The sequence below is a fragment of the Strongylocentrotus purpuratus genome, unplaced genomic scaffold, assembly GCF_000002235.5.
Source record: "Strongylocentrotus purpuratus isolate Spur 01 unplaced genomic scaffold, Spur_5.0 spur5_scaffold_6, whole genome shotgun sequence".
In the NCBI taxonomy this organism is placed as follows: domain Eukaryota; kingdom Metazoa; phylum Echinodermata; class Echinoidea; order Camarodonta; family Strongylocentrotidae; genus Strongylocentrotus; species Strongylocentrotus purpuratus.
Window position 1 is genome coordinate 21,863,620 of NW_022145612.1, and position 26,003 is coordinate 21,889,622.

At 36.1% G+C, this 26,003-nt stretch overlaps 1 protein-coding gene and 1 long non-coding RNA gene across 4 annotated transcripts in view; one reads left to right on the top strand and one right to left on the bottom strand.

Moving 5' to 3' along the window:
* Nucleotides 1-1,690: 1,690 nt before the first annotated feature.
* The window catches only part of LOC577854 (ATP-binding cassette sub-family C member 9), a 41,245-nt gene continuing 16,932 nt past the window's right edge, over nucleotides 1,691-26,003 (bottom strand). Inside the window, exons 11-33 of one of the 3 annotated variants that reach the window (XM_030972692.1) lie at nucleotides 24,915-25,166; nucleotides 22,639-22,794; nucleotides 22,033-22,111; nucleotides 20,856-20,961; nucleotides 19,829-20,090; nucleotides 18,340-18,477; nucleotides 17,655-17,880; nucleotides 16,832-16,843; nucleotides 15,806-16,011; nucleotides 15,099-15,268; nucleotides 13,996-14,065; nucleotides 11,905-12,062; nucleotides 11,181-11,273; nucleotides 10,907-11,009; nucleotides 10,376-10,489; nucleotides 9,616-9,727; nucleotides 8,422-8,549; nucleotides 7,887-7,965; nucleotides 6,981-7,089; nucleotides 6,367-6,470; nucleotides 5,768-5,901; nucleotides 5,096-5,158; nucleotides 1,691-4,220 (exon numbers count right to left, since the gene is read on the bottom strand). In XM_030972692.1, the coding sequence (XP_030828552.1) occupies nucleotides 4,083-4,220; nucleotides 5,096-5,158; nucleotides 5,768-5,901; nucleotides 6,367-6,470; nucleotides 6,981-7,089; nucleotides 7,887-7,965; nucleotides 8,422-8,549; nucleotides 9,616-9,727; nucleotides 10,376-10,489; nucleotides 10,907-11,009; nucleotides 11,181-11,273; nucleotides 11,905-12,062; nucleotides 13,996-14,065; nucleotides 15,099-15,268; nucleotides 15,806-16,011; nucleotides 16,832-16,843; nucleotides 17,655-17,880; nucleotides 18,340-18,477; nucleotides 19,829-20,090; nucleotides 20,856-20,961; nucleotides 22,033-22,111; nucleotides 22,639-22,794; nucleotides 24,915-25,166 (3,012 nt within the window). In that variant the 3' untranslated portion in view covers nucleotides 1,691-4,082. The other 2 variants (XM_030972693.1, XM_030972695.1) reach the window with 2 other exon arrangements.
* LOC115919289 lies at nucleotides 23,083-24,272 on the top strand. The gene is made up of 2 exons (XR_004061783.1): nucleotides 23,083-23,325; nucleotides 23,790-24,272. It is a non-coding gene; the product is annotated as an uncharacterized LOC115919289 (long non-coding RNA).

Sequence of the window (26,003 nt, forward strand, 5' to 3'; positions counted from 1 at the left end):
ACCCACCCCTACATATAGCTAAGAGCCGGGAGAAGCCTTGTCAAGTTCTCATGATTCATTCTCTCGCTCTGACTACAACACTGTGAGAAGTACGAGTATCAGTAAAGGTACTTTGAACTCGCCTTGGTATAAAGAACCTATTTATGATATAATCCATTACTGTTTTATATATCGCTACATCAAGTTAATGAAGATATCCTGTGGCCTGACACTGTGGGTGTCTTTTCATTTGGGGTAGCCAGGGCACCTAAAATTGTAAGAGTTTGACATAATTTGACAGTATATAAAGTAATAAGGGCTGAAAACACTGGATGTGTTGTGTATGAGTCAGTGTAAACTTTAAACTGTGAAGAGTACTTCTTTGTTTAAAAGAGCTCTCTATAGGTGGGCTATAGCTAGTCAAATCAAATTCTCACAGTGATATTTAAATTTTCTCCTTTAATGGGATCTCTTATGGGCATTCTTGACTCTACTTGAGGGTTCAGTGACACAAAGACATAACTCCATATTTTGCCAAAATGAGTATTTGATATCAAAATGTTCAGAAAAATGTGGGCTTTCCACCGAACACGCCATTGAAGTCAATGGCTAATGAAACATAGACTTAAGGCCCAAGTGCTCAGTGACACATAAACCACTTTTTCTCAAAATGGCCAAAATGGAGTTGCGTCTTTGTGTCACTGACCCCTCGTACAGGAGCTTTTTAAGCTACCTTCTCACCACTTGGTATGAGGTGTCTTTTAAAATTGGGCTCACCCTGATTGTATTCGTGAAGACAACACCACACATCAAATGCAGATTTTATTAATCCAGTGTGTCCAGCCCTGAATACACGAATGTTGGTGGAGAAATGTGAGTGGCAGAGATGTACATTTGTGCACATTACAATGACGTGCATGTATATTTAAATGTCTATTAAAAAAAAAAAGATTTTTAAACATAACTTGCATCAAATCAATGGCATTTCTGTATGTTGTCTGTGCTGATTGTATTTCATAACGATTGATTACTGATTTTCTAATGGGCACCCCTACAAGTCTCAAGTGCATGTTTGAGATGTTTTAATCTTTGGTTTGCCCCCCTGAGAATACACCTGTGCACACATGAATAATGATTACCGGGTACATACTTTTCACGAGCATGTATCCACTACGGTATTCGTCTCGATGGGATTTACAATTTTGAACGAAAACGGATTACATGACGGAAATCTATTATTTTTCTTCTTTCAATTGATGCATGACTTGTTATTCATAAATTAGGCATGATTGAATTAAAACAATGGAAAATGATGCTACCAAAAGTTCATTTCCTCGCACAGATTGCAACCTTGAGTGAGTTATGAGGGTAATAAACGTAATTATTTTATATAAAAAAAATGAATGATGTATGCCAGAGAAGAGTTTAATGAAAAAACATGCTTGATTTCTGCCCAAATGAGTGGATAGTTGAGTAAGAAGCAAATCAGCTTTCCTGACCTAGCAGCTGACAATGGACTACCAGTATTGCTTAAGTGAATTTGTACAAACATGGGGAATAAAAAGGAGCTGGTTGGGGTACAAAAAGGCTGGAAATCAAGCAAACCATCAGTGACTTGCCTGACCATTCTGTTAAAATCTCATTTCTGGCATAAGTAACGTACTACAAAACAATCAAGTCTATTATATCACGACACATTACAACACAATTGTTAATTCTTATCAATATTTATTAATCAGACTAAACAAAATCAATACAATTCTCTATACCAAATTTTATACATACAATTTCTGAAAATAGATCTCAAATTACAACAAAAAAAGTTGTATATCTCAAACAAAAAGTATACTATAAAACAATTTACTAGAGTTGTAATCTAAAGACATTTTCCAAGGGTTAAATGATATTAAGTGCAAACCGATGAGATCAAAGGTCACTTAAATCTACACACTTGTATCTTATGCAAGCATAATAGTTATTAATCAAAAGCAGAAGAAAGAAATTATCCACATCAAAAAATATCCTTTAAATCTATTCTATTCCATTACAGTTATCTTAACCTGGTGGGTATTCTTTTCGTGCAATTCACTCATTGATTTAGCAACACACAAAAATATTTCCAGCAAGTAATGTTGCATGCCTTAATCACTACAGTAAGCCCTATCACATGTTGTGCACTATAGCACGAGCCGTCATCGGGTCATGCAGCTTATTTTGAGACCACACTGATTGTAATGGGAAACTTCAATAGATTATTTTCATCTACTTCTCCCCAATACAGTTCTTTCATCATGATGATTGTGATACAAGTTCATGATCAATGGAAATAGATTGATCATTATTGAAAAGTAAATAATTGGTAGTGGTTGTGGGTTTACACGAATAACAACTCACAAATTCGTCCTTGAACCCTTGATCAGAGAAAATATCTTAACGCGAAAATAAGGACTTATACAATAAATTGTACAATACTCAAATTAGCATGAATGAGTTCAAAATGACCGAGTACACCTGTACATACATTGTACGTGTGGCAGTAAACAAAATCAGAATATCCTACATAAATGTTGTATATTTATCACAATAAAGTTGTGATGTCGTTTTCTGCAGCATCTCAACCGTACAAATACCATGTTCATGTACAGCAATGCATGTAGTTCACAATGGACATTCCTCAATGCCTCTATATCTGTAGCTCCTTGTGACAAACAAATCATTTATTCAACCTTGGGGGGAAATGTTGATAAAGCATATATTACATGACATGTGCTATACACATATTACACAAAATAACTACAAAATCATATACCCAGAATTATAGATTGCTTATCTACCTATTATACTTAGTAAATTCATTTGAAATTTTGTAATAAAATGTGAAATATGATTGTATGTTCACGTTTCTATTAAAGATTATCATGACGAGATGTTATTATTAGTTCTAGAAATGTATTCTTCTTGCTTTAAAAATAGTTGAATACTGGTGCATCAAATCTTTTTTTTTCTCAAAGAAATACAAAATAAAAATAAAAATTTTATTTGTTAGTATAAAAAAACAGGAGTTTGTATAGATATATATATATATATATATATATATATATAAAACTAAATCACACTGAGTACCTATCACACAGCAAATTATATGCATGTCTCAATTTGTATGCAAAAATACAGTTTGTGACCTTTATTAGGAAATTAAGAATATTCACTGAAAGTTGCAAGGTCAATATACTAAAATATCAAATATATAAAAATCACATACAATTATAAAATATGGATCAAGATTGCTAAAAAGTACAAAAATGAATAATGAATTTCAGAAGTAGTGCATATAAGATTACTACACACAATCCATTAAAACCTAATATTTTAATAAAAGACCCAAATTAGATATTTATCTCAAAACCGGTAGTCTAAACAAATTGTATCAGTGCACAACACACTGAAAACTATTACATGATTGTCATAGCTGATGAACATATACATATATATTTATTAAATTAAATAAATATTATTTGTAGACTGTGACTCATTTAAGAGGAGAGGTGTCGTAGGTGTTGAAATGCAAAGGTCATAGGTTAGATCGAAGACATGGCACTAATATCCTTCGTCAAGGTATTAATCTATATTTGCGACTCCATACCCAGGAGTGAAGCCTTTATGTTAGTAATTGCCATGATGCCCTCAGAGTGACAATATAGTAGGAATACTCCCAAGGGAATGGAGAGGGTGCACATTGTGCATGAATGATGACCGGTGTAATAATATTTAAGTATACTGGCTGTGTGTTAATGAATACAAATAGAGAATGTGACACTTTAACTTCATGACATGGAACAAAAGTGTATATAAGTAGATGTAATATGTGTGCTGTTGACATGAATGCATGAACATGCACACTCCATGTGTTTTCTTTTCTGCTTGTGAATGACATTTTTGATCTAATTACAAATGATGGCAGTTCAACAATAAAGACACTAATTTGACCAGGATCAAGCAAATCACCGACTACCCTTGACCAAGAAATTATGAGAAGAATCGTAGTCGATGATCTTGAGCTCTGGGAGTACCAAGATGGAGTCCGATTTCAAGATGGTGGATCATTATTGACTTCCTTTGACAAGGGAAGCAAAGACACTGTCTTCACGGGCTAGGAGATTATCAGGAGAATCGTACTCGATGACCTTGCCATCTGAGAGCACCAAGATGGAGTCCGAGCTCAAGATGGTAGCGATCCGATGCTGGAGGAAACAAAAGAATAGATTAAGATTAATCAAGAATCATTCCATGAGTTTAATATCAGTTAGGATTAAATCATGCCTTTTCTTTCACAGAAGTACATGAACCACAATCAATGCAGCAGCCAAAATTCTTGCAAAATGGACTTTCATGTGTAATGTTAAAAGATTCCTTTTCCCCTTTAGACTTTAATTAGTTTTTAATTTAACACATATATCAAACATTTGATAACTCCCAGTCGTAGATGATTGAAAGGACATTCCATTCAATTTTGGGTTTTATTATTGGGTCTCTTGCAAGAAGCACTTCATGGGAGAATACGTGTCGTAGGATGTTTAGTGTAAACAACCTAGATAAGAGTTTTAGCACTCTAATATTTGAGTCAATATACAATTTTCAGTCAATACGGAACAAATATATCTTATGAGACAATTGTACAGCTAGAAAGGAGATTATAGATTTGCTCTGATTTGATTTCGTCACTTATCACCAAAACTCATGTCACATTGAAAACATATAAATAAACACTGTATAATGTAGACATATTGCTTTTTTTCTTCTTTTTTCTTCTTCTTTTTTTATAAAGCTTATCTGCACTAGTTTGGTCAGACCTCCCTGCATGGTCACTGACAGGTGGTTATCTCATCAAATCAGCTCTCAATTAACATAAGAAAAATGGGAACATGGGGGACCAATGGTCACCGATCCGGTTAGGCATTGTTTGCGATATATAGAGGGTGCAAGTAGCTAGAAGTAATGCAGCCCAATGGGACTTTAAATATTCAAAGATATTTAATCTTGATCACAAAATATTGTAATCAATTAGAAATTATGAGCAAATGGGGAATCCATCCAAAGCTAAATAAATTGGACTTACTGCAATAGTCAGCACAGTCTTGTCTGCAAAAGCTGACGCCACAACTTCCTGTAAGATTTGATCCTGGAAAAATTGAAGAAGAAAACAATATGAAATGAAATTATGTAAATCAATTTCGCTATGTTTGTAAGCATCTATTGATAACAATGGCTAACATTCAAAACTGGACATAAGATGCTCATTCTAGAGGCATTTTGGCATAATCAAAACATAACAAGACAACTCATGGCATAATCTAATACCGGTACTTGGGTACACTGAAAAGAATTAAGGATTAAGTTATACCTTTACTCAATTAATGACTTGTTATAGCTATCTTTCATTATCATTAGGGGAAATTCAAAGGACTGTTTACTTATGCCACAGTAAACCGCGGCCCTTCTGCATGGGCTTTTTTTTTTCTAAACCATACTTTTAAGCAGTATGTGAAAGAACATTGTTGCACACAGCTACTTTTTGTTATCCCAACTTGCCATTCATTTTATTATTCACTCTACAAATTACCATAGCATATGTGAAAGAGCTTTAAAAGAAAAAAAAAAGGGGGGGGGGTGAATTTGTATGCTTGATAGAGTAATGATGTTCAAGCTACTTCCACCATGACATCACATGAATCAGTTTATAAAAAAAAAGAATGAATCCAGAAATGCCAGATGGCATCGTGTCACTCACCGTCTGCATATCAATGGATGCTGTAGCCTCATCCATGATCAGGACCTGAGAATTACGCAAGAAAGCTCGGGCAAGACAGAACAGCTGACGCTGACCGACGCTGTAGTTCTCTCCTCCTTCTGTCACCTTGGATTCTGTATATCAAAGGTAACCATGGAAACATATATCAAGTTTATATCTTCCATGGAATATGACGATGTTGCGACTCTTAGATGTCAATATGCAAGTGTCTGTAAATCGAGCAGGATACTACATACATATTTCTCAATTGCAAAATTCCATAGAAGCCAAAGGGTATCCATGAAACAACTATGTCTGATCTGTACTTGAAAGCGATTCATTTTTTTGTTCAGTACAACCTAACAGCATTTGGCAGGACCTCCTAACATATTATGCTCTGTAATTCTAAGAAACTGCGGCCCGTTTCATAAAACTTTATATCTATAACAAATGCAAAAATTTTATTACAAATTTGCTCTCAGCCAATCAGATGCCTTGATTTCAATAGCTTATAACAGTAGTTTGTAACTTGTTATTGATATCAAGTTTTATGAAACAGGATCCTGGTGTACATTTTGAATCAATGATTATCTTCTTACCAAGGCCTTGCTCCAGGTTTCCGACGACATCTTTGAGCTGAGCGATCTCCAGAGCCTCCCACAGCTCCTGATCTGTACGCTTCTCCTCCGGATCCAAGTTACGTCTGTCATAGATAGAAATTTGACAGACAATTCCAGCATCAGTATTTGTATTAAAGACGGGACGAGAAGAAAACTTCTTCCTTATATGGTTTTTGCCCACGTAACACTTGACTCTGTTTCACAAGAACATTTATGAATTCATAAACAGTTCACATTTTCTTAGCTGTATTAAAGTTTGCTGTATGATTTAAATCAAAGCTGATTGTCTATCTTGGAATGGTCATGCAAAAATAATCATATCTTTGAAAAGGAAACCCATACTTTCATATCCAAAACATGTTGACGTGGATCGATGTAAGTATACCATAATGTCATGCACTATAGAGACACAAATAAATTTTTAAAAAGCATAACATGTAGAACATAATACTTCCATTCATTTTTTAAAATTTTATAAGCAAAAAGTTCTGCTTTGCATTTGAGTTTTCATAAATTCTAGTAGCAAATTAAAATATTCAGATGTTTACAAAAAAAATGTGAATTGCAAGAGTCTATGAAAAGTTGTGACTTACCGAATGGTTCCTGTGAAGAGTACTGGGTCCTGTGGGATAATAGCAAGCCTCTGACGAAGGGTGGTCAAAGGAATGGTGGCGATGTCTATCCCATCAATCAAAATACGACCTGTAACGAACAAAAATAAACCAGATTCAGTGCTTAGTTCATATTAAAACATGCAGTAATCCAAAAGGAATGGGGGCGATATCTATCCCATCAATCAAAATACGACCTGTAAAGAACAAACATAAACCAGATTTAGTGCTTAGTTTATAAACATGCAGTACTACACATCAGTTGTACGTGGTAAAGCACCTGAAAAAACAAAATGGAATAAGTAATGATAATAATTAATAATTATAGGCATTTCTATAGCACCGTCTATCTAGAAATTCTATTCCGAGGCGCATTAATTATTACCCCAGCTTTAGCCTAGCTGCCATTACATCACTCTAGCATTTCAAGGAATCAATTCCTGCCAGGTACTCATTTACCTCACCTAGTTCGAGTGTGGCAATTGAAGATTAATGCCTTGCCAAAGGACATTTATAGTGCGGTATCGAGGATTGAACCAAGACCTTTAAATTGCAAGACAAGTGCTTAAACCACTCGACCACGACACTTTTAAGTGACAACCAACCTTTTATTATTTTCCTGTCAAGTTCCACAAGGCAAATGCAATGTAGTACTCAAATATTAATAGAATAACGTACTGTGATCACATGGGTGTCAATTAAAGGTCTCTAAAATTATATATAAATAGGCCTCTACATAGTAAGTTACTGCGTGTACCTGCATCATACCTAAACACGTCATTACACACAGATGCTTTCAGAGTTTCTGCATAAATAACCATAGAAGCTAGTCTGTATGTTCATACTTCCTGAATTGTACATAAAAGGAAAAGCGGGAGGTGTCCGTACCTCTAAAGATATCAATGATCCTGAAGAGAGCCAGAGTGAGAGATGATTTCCCACTTCCAGTACGACCACATATGCCAACCTGAAAGGGCAAGAACATGACATAATTACTCCACGCATCATACAAATACAAACAAAATATAATTCAATCCCCTATAAAGTATAAAGATATAATTCAGAACAATAAAAACAAAAAATATTCAAACTTTCTAGATTCTTGTATTTAGTAAAAAGATACATTTGTTAGGAATTTTGCTGACTTTGTTTTATCTGTTGATGTACTTTTTACAAATATATTATACTTTTTTTTAATCCATCTTAAAACAAAAATCCAAGTAGGTCTCATGCCTCTCCTAACACTTGTCTTGTATCATAATAACTATTTGGCGATGACAGCTTTTCTTTAAGAATCCTCTTATAAATCGGTTGATTGTAAATTGCAATTAATTTTTAACATCATTTAAACTTTGAACGCATATTTCCCATCATCATTTCAAAATTTGATACCACGGTATTAATTCTCTAAACATGAACTTACCTTTTCTCCGGCCCTGACGTTGACCGAGACCTCCTGTAAGACTGGGTCTAGATCTGCTGCGTATCTCACACTCACATTGTCGATTGAGATCTGACCTCTCTGGGGCCAATTCAGGGGTGGCTCCAAACCTAGGAGTGTGAATAAATAATGTGCATATATTTCTTATTCTGGCTGAAAAGTGAATGGTTCAAGGAATTTTAAGATGGAACCAAACATTAAACAGCAAAATGGTTTCATTTGGAATTGAATTTCTCTTTTAATTCCTCTTAATGGGCGTAGCAGGAATTTGCATGGTGACAATTTCAAAACTTGTAAAAAAAAGGGCCAAAATGTTGTGACATTTATGATTGAAAATTTTCCAAAAGTATGGTAGCAAAATATTCATTATTAGCAAAATTGCAGTCAGTTTTCTTTTCGAATTTCAATTTTGCAACTGGCAGTGTTTTATTCACCCATTTTTTGCGTACAAAATGAGGGCTTCAATTTTTCACTCATAGAGAGAAAACCACAGCGTCTTTTGATCTGAAATTTTGAGCATACTTTCATAAACCTATCTTGCTACTACAGATTAAATTTTAAAATAATTTTTTTGAGGGCTTACAAATTCCCCATACCGGGTTTACATTCATTGTAAAATTGTTCTTGTATATTATAATCTTGATTGAACCCACATTCTTTCCCGAAAATCTACTGCTCATACATGTACATGTACCTTGATTAATGCCTTCCTGTCTCCCTTTAACATTATTCACTAAACATGATTTAAAAAAATAAACAATCTAGTCAAATTAAATGAAATACGTACATTATTTTTTGTTTTCTATGCTAAAGTCTTCTTGAAGTATTCCTGATTCATTCATTTTACATGAGCCCCATCCCTTGCCACCCCCCCCCCCAAAAAAAAAAAGAAAAAAAAAACCCACTAAATTATGTTCCTGAATGAATTGAAACTGCATTTTACATCAGCATCATTCCTGAGTACCTCCAATAGATAGACAGGCACAGGGGCAGATAAAAAGTAAAAGAGAGAGGACAAGATTACACAATGACAAATATATCAATAAAGACAATGACTGGAGAAAAAATAAGTGATAGAGAGCATGGCTTTTGAGAAGCATACAGAGAGACAGCCGGTCATACTGTACAAGTTAGAGGGTTACAAAAACAGAGAAGGATTGAGGGGTGTTAACATACCCTCATATTGTTCCCTTTTGAGAGAGCTGTAGTACTTGACACGTTCTACAGCATTCATCTGCATCTCCGTATCTGCTGCACTACGTACCACCCAGTTTAGATACCCAGACACCTTTGGTATCCAAGGAGAAGAATAACATAGAGAAGTTTAAAATATCCAGACACCTTTGGTATTCAAGGAGAGGATCACATAGAAAAGTTTATAATTTAGTACACAAACACCATTACATTACTAATATTTTTTGTTAAAGTCTCTTTCCTTTCTTCTGACTATCGATCAGTTATTACAAGGCAAATATGTTGTTTTTAGTTGATATATAACTCAATGATTACCATTATCACAATAGCATAGGTGCTACAAACATATATATATTCTAGTTCCACTTACCAGCTACTATTTTATATTTCATTTTAACCATATCTTTTAATTTCAATACTGTTTGGCATGTCCGTATTACATATTCTTGTGAATATGACAGGGGCCTACAATTTATCAGTGTTAGTAAATCAATCAATCATCAATTAATCAATCAATCAAGCTATCTATCAATCAACTAAGATTTAAAGTATGACACTTTTATCACATGTATTCACTGTTTATCAATAGAATTACTGAATTGCATGAAATCATATTTGTTATCATCCATTCTCACAAAAATAAAGTACAAAGTCAGCAATTACAAATAACTGTCCTACATGCAACATCTCATTATTCATTCGTTGTGACACTTTATGACACAGATAGTTTGCTTCTACGTACCTGAAGTGCATAACTGATGGCCAAGCCGACCTCACTGGCAGCAACACTTCCCTTCACTGCGCTGATGGTTGTTGTTAATCCTGCTAGCAGAACCACAAGAGCACCGATGAAGTCCTGCCAGGGCACCAAATTCGCAGATTCATCATTAATATTCATCTTGAAATCATATTGATATTCTTTAAAAAGTGACTGATTTTTTTTCTATCTTTTATTCATTTTTATTTGTTTTATCTAAACAGGGTATACCTCCCTCAGTATTAAAATTGTACTGTGGTCAATTGATGTATCATAAATGTTGATGCTGTAAAAGAGACCTTTATGAAGAAAAAAAGATCAAAGAGCAAATTTCAATCGCTCAACTGGCTATACTATAGCAGGATTTGAAGAACTTTGTTAACAGACATGCATGCAAAAAACTAGAAATTAACATGCTATCTTGAGCAAGTTGTGTGCAATTTATTGAACATAGTTCTTCCCAACACCCTCTTTATAAGCTTAATTTTAACAGAGAAATTATTTTAAAGTTCTTACCAGCCTTGCTGCTAACCATCTGTTGGAAGTCTGTAGGTACAGATAAGCTGTGTTGTTGACGTTTATGCGCTCCATTATTGTGCGATAGAACGTCTTCTGCGAACTGTATAAGGTAAAATGGAAGCATTTATTCTCACCAGGGTTCAGTTTCATCAGGTATGTTTTCATCATGCTATCCCATTATATCATACATATATATGCATTTAAAAATTGAATTATTACATTATGTTCTTGAAACATGCAGAAGATCTTAAAGAAAATTGAATTGACTTACTTGTATGCTCTGATGGTCGCTAGTCCACCAAGTGTCTCAGAGAAATAGGCAAACACTGGTGATTTTGATACACTGTCCAGACGTTGAAGTTCCCTGTTATAAAAAGTATATAGTTATATAGCGATAATGATATTTCTTCATTTCTATAAATTTTGTATATACCGTTAGTACAGTGCCATCTTTTGGTGACTTTATTGTATTACATTTGATGTAAGATGCAATACATTACACATATGCAGAATGAATCCATTTTCTGTCTCATAAATGCAAAATTAAATGCAAAATTGCTATTTCCCCATAGAACTGGGTATTTCTTGCTGTAACATGGAACCACATCTTTTCATACATGTACAAGTTCATTTTCTATAAATCATAATTGGTATCAAGAATGTCAAAGTAAAGGAGAATCATAATTAGTTTATGCCCATTCAAGGAGGCCATGCTGATTCAGTAATGTCTTTGGAAAACATTGTTCCCTGAAGAGTCAAGTGCTGAATATCAAGGCATTCTTGGTATTAAAATGCAAGGGTCAAAATGACAGATTTAACCATGTAATATAATGCAGATCCTTGGCACTTGATAAAACGGCTTAAAATTTACCCAAAATTGTATATTGTCCATAAAAATCTTTTGAAGAAATGCAGTAGACATTATCATTTCAGGTTTCATGCATAGATTTTAAATAAAGGTGACTTGACCGAAAGGACGAGTAGGTGTTTCTTACCTAGAAGTGGTGATGAAGAACCTTTGAAGAAAGTAGTACGCTACGGCGACGGGAAATACCACTGCTAAGAAGATTGGTGTCACTATAGCATTGACTACGATGGCTGACAAGCAGTTCATCATACTACCGAGCAGGCCGTTCAAAGTGTTGATCAGTTTCTGTAAGTATAATAATGCAATCAAATACATTTAGTTTGATAATGATATCTGCCATCTGGAATGTTAAAGGGGAAGTTCACCCTGATATTTAATAACAGGAAAAACAGAGCAGTGAAAGTTTGAGCAACATCCTATAAACTAGATGGAATTTGACTGCACGCAGTCGAAAATGATGCCTCCGTCATAGAGCAATTTTACAAACCAAAACAGAACACATTTTTCGAATTCAAGTTCAATTGTAATCCATTAACAGGTTCTCATAATATCGTGATTACAAGCAATTTCTCATATACATATATGACCCTTTGATCTTTGACCTCATGACCCTAAAATCTACTCAGTTCATTGGTTCTGCAAGATGTCCTGAGTTAAATAGTAATCCATCTGTCAGTTCTAATGAGAATGTGTTCACAAGCTATTTCTGCATACATAATGAGCCCATGACCTTATGAACCAAGAATCTACTCAGTTTATTGGCTCTGCAAGTAACATACATGACCTAATTTTGGCAGGAATCCATCAATCGGTTCTTAAGAACACGATCACGAGCTGTTTTTGCATACATAATGTGCGTTGTGGCCTTTTACCTTTGACCTCGTGACCCCAAAATCTAATCAGTACATCTGCTCTGCAAGTAACATACATGACCTAAGTTTAGCAGCAATCGATCAATCGGTTCTTGAGATAACGCAATCACGAGCTGTTTTTGCATACATAATGTGCGCTGTGGCCTTTGACCTTTGACCTCGTGACCCCAAAATCTAATCACTTCATCGGTTCTGCAAGTAACATACATGACCTAAGTTTGACAGCAATCCATCACTCGGTTCTTGAGATAACGCGATCACGAGCTGTTTTTGCATACATAATGAGCCCTGTGACCTTTGACCTTTAACCTCATGACCCCAAAATCTAATCAGTTCTTTGACTCTGCAAGATACATACATGACCAAAGTTTGGCAGGAATCCATCAATCGGTTCTTCAGATAACGCGATCACGAGAACGGGACGTACGTTCGTACGTACAGACGGACGGACGGACGGACAACCCGAAAACATAATGCCTCCGGCTACTTCGTAACGGAGGCATAAAAATAAGAAAGTTATGCATGTTTGAAGTTGTATTCAATCAAACGCAAATTGGCAAAGCTGTGACACATCTTGCGAGGTCCTCTTCCATTCGCTATGTACAGAAAATTTAATATATTGCAATTTTCTTATTTGCTGACAAATGATTATAATTCACACATGTGTTGTGCAAAAATATATATGCTGTGATTTCATCTTTGAGTATGTATGATAAAATATTCTTTTTTAGAGAAAAGACAATTTTTTGTTGGTTTAATTACAGAGTAAATGGGAGAGGACCTCACAAGATACACCACAGAGTTGCCAATTTGTGCTTTATTGATTTAATTTCACAAATCCATTAGTTCCTTATTTCTTTCTTTTTTTAATAAGATTTTGTGAAAAATGACCAGATTATTTCCCAAGCGAAAATGAAAGATTCTTTGAATAAAAACAGTAACAGTAAATCACACATACATGTCACATGTTAAAGCACTTATAAACATAGTATTAGCTGCTATGCGAGTATGACTTGTTATTAAGAAGTCTCTAACCGAAGTGTTGGCTCAGTCGGTAGAGCGTCCGCCTCACAACCAGGAGGCCGTGAGTTCAAACCCCGGCCGCATCATACCAAAAGACGTTAAAAGATGGGAGTTGCTGCTACCTTGTTTGGCGTTCAACAATAAGAAATAGAGCAACGTCGATCTGGCGATGCACAGTGGCTGCCGGGCTCACGATCAATTGGGCACAAAGAATTTCCATTTTCGGTTCAACTTAATAAACATTTGGAGTGGAGTTTAACATATTATTTTTATTATTATTATAAGCATCCTTTGTAAACAGGTTTAATGTAGTCGTTACGCACCATGTCAACGATCTGAGTATCATTGGAGAAGCGGTTGATGATACGTCCGATTGGTGTGGTGTCAAAGAATCTGTAAAGAGATCATTGGAAATATCATACTTGTACTTGGCACTTTATCGCTAACCCTAACCCCTATCCTAACAACTCATGCTCCAGCAACAATTCCTCACGATAAATATCTTACACTAAATTAATTTTGAACTTCAACCATGGAGCAAACACCACACTTAACCCTAACCCCAAGCCTAACCCTAAACCTAGGTTTAAAAAACTTTAATTGGCACACTAACCCTGTATCTTTATCTTTGACGAAATAAAGCCTGGAGCAAATGTCTGGTCATCGCATAATCATATCACATGATCACAAGACTAGATTTACATACTTCTTCCAATTTCTTAAATAAGGACAAGTACAGTAATTCACAATAATTAAAGCATAATGCATTCAGCAGAGGAAATTACTTGTCTGTAAGTCTGGAAGCCTGGTAATTGTATTCTAGATTATAGCTAAAGATGCATTTTAGCATTGATATTGCTGTGTGGAACAAAGATGCTATTTCAGCAATCTTATAAAGAACTTTCACTTTAGGACATGCATTAAGCAACAAAAAAAAAAAAAACAATCATAATTATGGTTTAAGTTTAAACCCTATCAACAGGGAAGGCATGCATATTATTATCCCGACATCAGTCCTCACCATCACGAAAGCTAATTAAAGGGATTGTTTAACAATGTTAAATCTGAGATGCATGGCATTACGTGTTATCAGTGTCTATGACATGGTGTAATATTGAAGCCCTAAAAAATTGTGCTTCAAAATTGTGCTTCAAAAGTGCCTCCAAAAAAATCTTTGAGCGACCGGTTTACCATAGTCATACTCTTTTCCCCAATAGACTGTAGTGTTATGAAAACCGTTTGGCAAACGCAAAATTTGGTTTCGATTTCCAATCATAAATATCTTAATAATAAGACAGGCAATCGACTTGTAAAAGTTCCTGACTGACCTAAAGGTTTATAATTATCATTGCAGCATGAGCTAAATCCAGAATTTTGTTTCAGGATCTGAGACAAAGTTACCGGATCCCTTTAAGTCATCCCTTACCTCATGGGTACCCTAATGATGGTGTGTAGCATAGCCAGATGTAGACTCCTAGCAGCTATGAGGGATGAGAACACCAGGAGAGCAGAGGCTATCAGCTGAGCAGCTATGGTCCCAAAGGAGAGCCCTGCATAACCACCTATCCAGTATGTAATATCCTCATCACCGGTAGCCTGGATTGAGAAGAGAGCAAAGTGAAGCCATTAACTACTGAATTCCTATATTCCCCAAGGGTTAATACAGGAACAGTCCCTAGGATAGGACGTTAAATAGAGGTCCTGTGTAGAGGAGAGTCACCACCTAGTGTTGGGGGATACCCTGGGGTATTGGTCCACCTGCACATCCCAATCAGTTACATCAAGAGGAGAGACATGAGGGTTACAGTGGTTACGTTATAGACAGGTGGTTACTAAGGCAGGTTTGAATGTACATGTTTGAATATTGGCAATGCATTGATGAGTAACCCTTAGTGGTTGAGAAAATAAAAATCTTTAAATGCACTGGGCATGAATGTCAAACCTTTTGATATAGGTTATATTTACCTTCCACATGCATTTCTGATTAATGGAACCTGAAAATGAGTGTGCTCAGTCAGTCCTCTACAGGTTAAACAAAACTTGAGCCATCTTCTATCCTCTACGAAGAGAGGCCAAGTTATCCTGTTCAATGTGATTAGTGGTGATCTTGTATTTCTATGCTACCATACTCACATTTGGTGCCAAGTTGGCATTGGCGTTGGACCAATTGGAGAGCCAGAAGTTGGTTCCGATTCGGATGCCCGACTGACTCAAGATAAAGAATGTGACTATGAAGGCGACGGGGAAGGTGATGGCTCTGAGGTAGTACATGTAGACCCTGTAGGACACAGAGCCTCTCTCCATCTCTTCCTTCTCGATCAGCTTACCCTCTTCACTACCTACAAGTTCAAGGATGATGAAATGGATACAGATAGATCTTCAATATTGACTAGAATTTACAAAGGAGACTTTAATATCTTGCATCTTCCACTTTCAAGACTGACTCTATCATTATTGAGCAGAATTCACATAGGAGTGTTATCTTAAAACAGGGGAGTGTTTCACAAAGACTAAGATCGACTTTAAGTTGACTTAACTATGGCAGGCCGTTCATGCCACTGTTTGCTCTCACCATTATGATCTTTAGAGAATATTTTTTTCTGTAGATTTGTGACCATGATTTGTACGTCCCTTGATAGACCAATGCCAGTAAAGGGTGAGAGCAAACATTGGCAACTTAAGTCGATCTTTATAGTCTTTGTGAAACACTCCCCTGGTCTTTAATCTCTATCAGCATAGCATACTGGTGTAGCCTAATGTTTAATGAATGGGCAGTGTACATTTATAGAAAACAGGGTATTTGTTGGAGAGTATACTACAGGCTGATAAGCTATCACGTGACACTCAATCAAATGTTGTATATGCACGGGCATGCAACATAACTCAATTTTTTTTGCACAGTATAAAATGAATCATACTGTGCTTTCATGCTTGCCTGCGCATACCCACTTCTCCTGTATTAGCTGTAGACAACAGACACCAAAGGCAACTCCTAATTAGAAGATAACTAGAAAAAGGCATGCAGTTCACAAATACCCCCATTTAATATATTATAAAGCAAGCAACTTGGGGGATGACAAAGGATTACAATCATTTAACACCACAGGCTTGAAGTACTCCATTCAGATCACGATGCAATCACAACGACAGCATACTTACTTATATTGTCCACTGTTTGCAAGGTTTAGATAGAAAACGAAGGAAGAATGAAGGACGACAATTTTGGTTAGAATATTGAATGAACCATATCAGTCTTTCTTTAATCCCTTCAGGCCCCCTGTGAGTTTTATTTTCCTGCCCTATTCATCTACATTACAACATTTATTTTTGCAAGTAAAAATAGTGTTCACAAGAACCTCAAAGGGGTACCAATTACTGTTCTTTTTAAATCATCCATCTCAAACATCAGTCCCACAACATGTTACTTCAGGATTAAAAAGAAAAGAAAACGGGTCAGAATTTAGACAATAGCAATGTACTTGTGTACATTAAAAAAAGTTAAATGTGTTTTTAAAATGAAGATACATCATGTAAATTAATAGCACAATGTTTATGAAGGCCTTTGATATTAGGATAGATGCTATAGCTCATTTTGATCCTGTGAATTCCAAATCCTTGACAAGCTGTTATCTTCGCAAATTTTACAGGGTGTGAAAATTGGATGGCGATGCGTGTACCAACATGTAAAGTAACTGTTTAATAAATCTTGAAAACAAAAGAATCATGAGACTTTCTGCATCCCTATCAACCTCGAAAATATCTGTGCAAACAAATATTGGTTTATACAGCACTTGACCTAACCTACAAGTTATACAGTAGGCTTGCGGGTGCACCATGTGAGAGAGTGGGAGGATTGAGGAGTCCTGAAAAGGACTCTCGGTAATCTTTCTGAGGGTGAGTAGTCCTGAAAAGGACTGTTGGTGTAGTCTTGAAAAAGTTTCTACAAGTTGTTCTAAAATATCAATAGGTAGAAATGACTCACCGGCTTTCTTCTTTTCCTCTTCCTCTACGGTCTTCTGCCTGGAGATCTGTCTCTTGAGCTTGATGCGCTCTGTCTCTGATTCCGATTCATTGCCGGACGGGTCCACCTCTGCCTCCGAGACCTCGTTGACGGCCTCTGTCCAGCTGCTGTAGAGCGTAGGATCGGCTTCGGCTATCTCATCCATAGTACCCTGGTGCTTAATGCGACCATCCTGCATCACTAGGATCTGTTATGATGGAACCCAATATTGGGAGTGAAATCATTATTAACAAGAGGGCTCTTTGTCTGCTCAGTGTGAAAGAAAGAGTTTGGCACTAGAAAGCTCCTCCCGAATCGGCATAATCACATAAGTTGGACAATTCTTCACAATTTCACAATAGTTGTATTAAAGAAATGACAGATTTCATGTTTCATGGCAGCATTGAAATCATGAGACAGAAGTGGTCATCTCAAGATGGTTAGACCTTGTATTATTGGTCATACTATCAGCATATGGAATATCTTGTTAGTAAAAGGATTAATAGAAATCATGATAAACAATAATCTCAAGCAGCCAATTCTGTATTCTCTTAAAATCATAACATAGAATCTATACAAAATTAAGAGATACGATAAACATCGCCGCATATTTTTATGTCATATCAATGATATGAATAGAAACCATGAGATAACTTGATCGGTCTACCTTATCAGCCTCCGAGAGGTACTGTAACTGATGGGTTACCAGGATAACAGTCTGGTTGTTCTTAATCAACAGCTTCATGATTCCTTCTTCAAACAGTGTCTTTCCAACATGAACATCCAGGGCAGACAGTGGGTCGTCCTGGGTTTAATAAAGATAGAACACAACAGAGTGCTTTACCTGTGACAGTTCTATAGAGGAGCCTGAGCCCAAAACTCAAATCAGCTTCACCAACAACAGCTCTAAGGAGAGTACATTTTCAAGTATTTGTTGATATAAGCTAATGACTCTTGTAAATAATGATACCCAATTACTTATATATACATGTATTTACTATATACAATTGTTTATCTAGATGTCATTAGAGGAGCTTCTTCTATCATTTATTCATATTCATATTGTCAATATAGACCGATTCATGCAATGCTAGATCTTGAATAGTTTAAACAGGACCATACCTAATACCTGGGCCCCGTCCTATAAAGAGTTGCGATTGATCTGGATCAATCGCAAGTCCTACGATTAATCACACAAGTTTGCAGTCCCCTATCTCTTATGTACATAGTTGTGATTGATATCAATCACAAATAAGTTGCAATTAATATCAACTCTTTATAAGACGGGGCCCAGGGCCGGTATTCAATTCAATACTTAGCATAAGTAAGAAATTTACTAAGTAAATGACTAAGTTAAGTAATTGACTTATCTCGTATTCAAATCGCATTTTAGACTTATACTTACGTAAGACAAAATTTAAGTAAAATACTTACTGATAAGCATTGTGACGTCACACGGTCAATCAAAAGTAATGCGCAATTGATGCATTGCAATAAATGCGCGCTGATATAATTGTGCGCGGGATACAATACTGCGTAAGAAAACCATATGCCTGCCAATCACGGCCACCAAATAATTGGCTTAAGTCTGGTATGCAGTTGGCTTAGATTGAAAGTAAAATACTTACACAAAAGTGTGAATTGAATACCAAAATTGGCTAAGTATTTTATGTAAGCCAAATACTAAGTAAAAAGCTTAAATTTTGTACTTAAGTATTGAATTGAATACGGGCCCAGGACTCTTGCTGGATATTCATCATGATAACCAAATGAAAGAGAATAAATTAAAAAGAATCTTGGTTTAAATTTGACTATAATATTCAAAGATATATCCCTAGGTTGACAAGAACCGTCCTTGGTAAGAAAGCTTTAATACATGAGAGTCGCATGTGTAGTCCCATATACATCTTTCTGTGTACAGTGATTCTAACTTTATGAAGACTTGGCCAAATTTCTTATCATTTTGATGATTCCAGAACCTTGCTAGATGATCAACCTTTTCTGATTGATTTCACAATGTTTCTTTCACAATGCAATCGCATGACCATAACTGGTCTTTAGCTTTAATCAATAAAAGGTCTTAAACGCCCTTAATGTATTTCTTAAAGGGATGACAGAGGGGGTAGGGGGGGGGGGTTCTGTGCCCCCTTTCTTACCAGGATGATAATATCCCTGTTGGAGTACATTGCCCTTCCGACGCTAACCCTCTGCTTCTGACCTCCGCTGAGGTTGATGCCCTTCTCACCGATCTCTGTCTGATCCCCTCCAGGAAGGATCTCAATGTCTGGCTCCAGGGCGCAGGACCGGAGCACCTTGCGGTATCGTCTCTGGTCAAGCTCATTGTTGAAGATGATGTTGTCCTTGAGGGATGCATTGAGCAGCCAGGCTTTCTGGGCAGCATATGCAATGCTACTCTTGCTATTAAAAATATGGAGGAATTGGAGTAAAAAAGATATTCACATTCATAGATCATCGAGGAGTAAAGTTGGTTCAGCTGGTAAAGCATAGATCTGCCTGTTGAGCCAAAGACCATGGGTTCAAATCTAACCAAGGCGGATGACTAAAGCCTTTATTGTGGATTAACGTGCGTCTCCCCTGTTCATAGACGCAGGCTAGGTTACAGCGGAAACATTTCATCCCTCAGACAGGATGTAAAATGGAGGCTCCGTTTGGACTAGTCACGTCCTTTGTAAATCAAGAATCCACTGCACTTTATTAGTAAAAGTGTGGGGAGATACCTCTGTGTAATGGTCTTTCTGTACATCCCAATTTGTTATACTGGGTGGAGAGACTAGAGTTAAAGTAACTAAGTTTGCTTTTCCCCTCCCATGCAAATGTAAAACCAAATACTTAATTTTCTACTTTTTTAATCTCTACTTAAAAACCACCTTTTCAGCCTCACTTAGTTATGATCATATCAGTATCATATCGGTTTAATATTTTAATCTTTTAAAAACTTTTCCTTTATGTAATGTGATAGTATCTTAAATTGTACCCTTAATTTGAATAATTTTACATTTAGTACTATGTAATATGTATCATGTCTCTGGTTTCGTTTGTACAGCACATAAAGAAACTGAAATGTTTATTATGAACCAGAAGTGATATCAAAAGCAGTGTTGTTATCTCCCCCAAAATGGTAGTAGTAACATCTGTACAAGTAGATTGGATAAAATAACAAACCTGTTGAACAAAACACTTCCACTCATCGTAGTCATCTCTCCAAGAATAGCTGAGATAATCGATGACTTTCCACTTCCTACCTGGCCAACTATCATTGTTAGTTTACCTGAAGAAAAAAAAACATATCAGAACACATAAAGTGCATAATAATACACACAAAGCACAATATTCAAATGTGCCAGCATCAACTAAAGTAAAACAGAGGCCTTCTTATACAATATCTGCCCAATTTATTCAATAACATCTGTAACAAAAAACGAGTTGGGGGACGCAATATTTTATATCATTTATTACATCATTTTAGCTTTGAAAATTTGCAGTATAACTGCATTGATAAATGTTTTCCGGCACTACATCTATCTATTTTTTTCAGGGAAAAAAAAAAAGGAAATAGACCTTGCTTTAAGATATTTATGACAAAGTGAATTTTCTCCTATGTTCCAGCAACTGTAAAATTTTCTCTTTTCTATACCTGGGCAATAGAGATATGGTTCAACAAAAGAAACCAGTGCTGTATACCACAGTTTCCCAAAAATGAATGATTATAAAAAGCCTACTCAAACAAACGTGTTGACTACGTTCATAAATTCACTTAACCGATGGAATTTCAAACTCATAAAGTCAAACAATATGCTACATGTAGCTATGTCTTTCATTACTCTAAGGAGCTGAACCATATTAATCTGTATATTTTTTGTATGGCTAGAATGTTATTTGCTGCAATGAACCATTCATCTGCTTGGAGCCAGGAGGGCGTTAATTGATATACTTCAACACAAATAAAGCCCTGTTGATACTAAACAAACTCCAAGGAGGCGAGTTGGCTCAGTCGGTAAAGCGTCTGCCTGTCGAACCAAAGATCCCGGGTTCGACTCCCACCCAGGCAGACGACTGAAGCCTGCGTTGTGTGTTAACGTGCCCCTTCCCTTGTTCATAGATGCAGGTTACGTCAAGTATAAAACACTCTGTCCCTCGGATAGGACATTAAATGGAGGCCCCGTGTACAGGAGAGTCACCACCTTTGCATGTTAAGAACCCATTGCACTATTCATATAAGAGTAGGGGGAAACCCCGGTGTAATGATCCACCTGCATACCCCAACCAGGTTGAGTATACGGCATCTGCAAGAATCTTCAGTATTGAAGAAGGCAGATTATCTTGAAGAAGAAACACTCACCTCTTGGAATCTCCACATTAGCTCTGGATATGATAGGAAGGTTACTGTCTGCATCCCATGTAAAACTGGCATTCACAAGCTGTCAATACAACAAACAAAATCCAGTTATCCTCATAATTGGCATAATTACTATAACAAGCAGATAAATTAGTCTGCATGTACATAATATGTATGTGTAATTTCATATTTTCTTGTTGCTTAAGCTGTACAATAGAGGGAAATCTTAAAAATGGCGGCAAGTGTAATTTTAATTTAAACATAGCCGATAGGTTTTTATCACTACCGGTATATGTTTCAATTACTCAAACATCAAGACAACCAATTGAACAAGGACAAAACTTGACTGCACCGCTAAACATAATCCTGTGTCTTTGATTAAAATAAAGCCTGGAGAAACTATTGCAGGAATGTATTTTGGAGCACCTCAACTTTCTTCTGTATTTCAATAAATGAACTGGATTGCAATAAATGAACTAAATTGTTCATAACTGCATGAAGACCAAGCTTTGACAAGACTGGAATACAACTGGTTGGAAGTGGAAGTGACTTTATCTACAACTCCTTGACAACAAATTATTTGTGCACACTCTATAAGTTCCCTCTCACCTTGACAGCTATGTCATCAGGGATTGGACTGGGTGAAGCCTCTGACCTCGACAGGCGATCCACCGAGCCATATCCATATTTGTGAGAGGTATCCTCATTCTGCAACAGCGATGCTTTCTCGCTGGTAGAAGGCTGACGGAAACCGATAGCAGGAACCTATTGTAACAGGTCAGAATTGAACTGTTTTATAGTGAAAAATATCTATCTATTTCTAATCAATATCTCCTCAGGAAGCGAAGAACAAGAAACTAAGAAGTGTATATGTTTACAAACTTTGTACTTCAAAGAAGTATGACTCACACATATTCTGAGTAGAAGCTATGAATTTGGCCAAAACATGACATTCCACAGCTATGAGAGAGTTTAGGATGTACGGTCACTTGGTCAAATGTTAGTAACTCGACCCCCCCCCCTTCCAGAACACTTGTAATAACTTTATAGCCAAACAAACCCCGAATTGTAAACATCAGATAAGAACCCCCAAAACAAAAGACTTCCTGTCTCCCTCCCAATAACAAGACCCTTTCCCAGAACAGGTTACTTGTGGTAGCTAGATCACTGGGGGAATGTTACTGTTATAAAAGAAGGCAGAGGTATATTTGTCAGATTCACTTCTGTACTGCACCCCCATCCATGGGGCAGGCAGGGAGGTCGACTCTGCAAGCTTTTGGTGTTACTGTACATTAGGTAAGAAGATTATTTTTTTGTTAAGTTGGATAATTATTGAGATAATTAGTATTTTTGTAGATGTATTCTGATGTTAGTTAATAACATTGGACTTGGTATCGTTCTGAACGATATAGTTTGTGCTGAATTAATAGGCATTCTGTAAGGTGGGGCATATATCTGTTTAATCATCAGGAGGTTGATTTTGTTAGTGAGTTAGCACTAGATTAAGATTTGGTAATAGTAATTTGAGATGATTTGAATATTACTATGTAATCTGTTATATTACTTGAAATCTTTAGGAGTTTTAGTTTATATATAATGTGTTGTTGAGATTAACTCTGGATAATCGTATTTTGCAAGACCGTTGTAATCAAAAGTAATGTTTTAAGAGTTAACAGGTTTCGGATATAGTCTGAATCTTCTTCAGTTTTCTGTTGTAGAGTATAATTCACGATGATTTGTATTAATTATTATTCCTTTAGGTATTGACAATCAAGATGTAAGAAGCGGGTACAATGAGAGGAAACAGTCCTCTAGGCCAGATTGCCAGGGTGAGTGGGTTATCATATTCAATGTATAAACCACTAATTCAATGTAGTTTTAATTGGGAATTAAGTTTGATTTTTTGACAAAGTTCACTTGATGGTTGTATTCATTTATTTGTTGGGAGAGTTATCCATTGCGATGGAAGAACTTTATTTGTGATTAGATACTTGTTATTTTCATGCAATATTGATTAAGTTTTAATGAATGGAATATAAACAACATGTTTATCATTTATTATCATGAGTCGGCTTGACGTCATATTGTTGGAATTCGTATCTTGGAGTCATTAACGAATATTATGTTTATCGCTATTATGTGTGTTTTTCAAACATGTCCTCATTTCTATTTAATTGTTTTAACTTTGTTTATTTGTTCAGGCTTTTATCTTGCACCTGAAATAAAACGAACCGCAACACAAAGAATGGTGTGATGAGTCTTTTCTACCAGTTTCTGCGTGTTACACTATGAAAAGAAGGCAAGAAAATATCACACTACCACTCTAACATGAAAAGCATTTCAGCAATTCAAACAAAACTTGGATGAAGTATGTATGACCAAGGAAGGATGAACTCATTAGAGTTTGGGTGTATAGTAAAAGGCAAAGGTGAAAGATCACAGGGACATAAAAGTGTTAAGATTTCCACAAAATATATATATATATATATTTTTACTGTTATAACTTAAAGAAAATTCAACCAGAGCAACCAACCTGGGCTCAAGCATGTACGAGCATGAAAAGAGAGGTTCGTGAGGTCAGATGCTAAAGGTTACAGGAGCATACATACAGGGGGAGGCATATTAGAGATTCAGTTGTATACAACTTGTTGTTGCCTTGTACTAAAAAACCACAAACTTCGCAACATAAACCTTTCTTAAATTGTAAAGGACTTCAAGTTGCACAGCAAGAAACTTTCATAAATCACAATTTTTTTAAATATGGTCTCAATCGTGGTTAAAATTCCACAAATCTGAACCACTCACGAAATTAGCAAACATTTCATGCACATAACATTTCCTGGTTTTACATGAATCTACAGAGTCACTGAAAAAAAAAAGATTACCTGGCCGTTCTCTTCACCCCCATCGGTGGTATCCTCCTCCCTCAGCGAATCAGTAGTGCCAGCGGTCTCCACCTCGGGCGCCAGGAAGAAGTTGAGTAGACGGTTGGAACTGACCACCGCATTGACCATGACGGCCAGGGTCATGGGCAACAAGAACAGTGGTATGGTCAGTTGGTTGAAGAAAGAGAGAGAGGCAAAGGCCACGTCAGGAAGGAGTGGTTTTCCGGTGAAGAGAGTGTAGGTTCCAAACGACTGCAAGGAGAATTTTCAGATTGCGTTTTCACAAATCATGCTATGGTTTCATTGACATTTATAAGCACTAAAACACTGACTCATTACCTCATATCAAAACTAAAATGATGTCCATTCTCATTTTTAAAACTAGTCTTCCTTACAACAAAAGTCAATAGTTGAAGTCTAGCTGCCATAACAATCATGCTTTTAACGTGATGGTGATTATTAACTTGAGCTCTCTGAGTCAACAACATCAATTTCTGTACTATGTCTAGACTTGGGCATTCATGAAATTATGAAAATGCAGTAACCCTGAATATTTTAATTCCCTCCATTTGTAGATTACTATTTCATAAAATGTTGATTCACAAGAAGTAACAAAAGCCTTACATGAGACATAGGCCCTATAGATAGACATATGTCCTAGATATAGGTCCTATTATATTCTGCATCAAAAATTTGTTGGCTTTTGATTGGTTGAGAGCTCGTCACATGACCAAACATATTTGACCTATTTTTAGAAAGTACTATATGAGAGTACTATTTTGGTTTACTATTTGGGAGTTGAAAAAAAATGTGATTTTTTTTTTTTTTTAATTGAATCAATTTTTTTTTTTCAAATCTTAATTTAATGAAAACAAAATATTTTAAATCTTTTTAGATAAAAATTGACATTTTTTTTGTTCTAAATTTTTTTTTCCAAAAATGTTTTGTTTTGTTTGTTTTTTTTTAAAATAATTTTTTGATGCAGGATATAAAACAAATACCATGCCTTCTATTCGAGGTACTGGTTAAACTATGGGCCTCGGTGACTCCAAAAGTACCATTTGCTTCGGGGCTGCGCCTCTCAGCAAA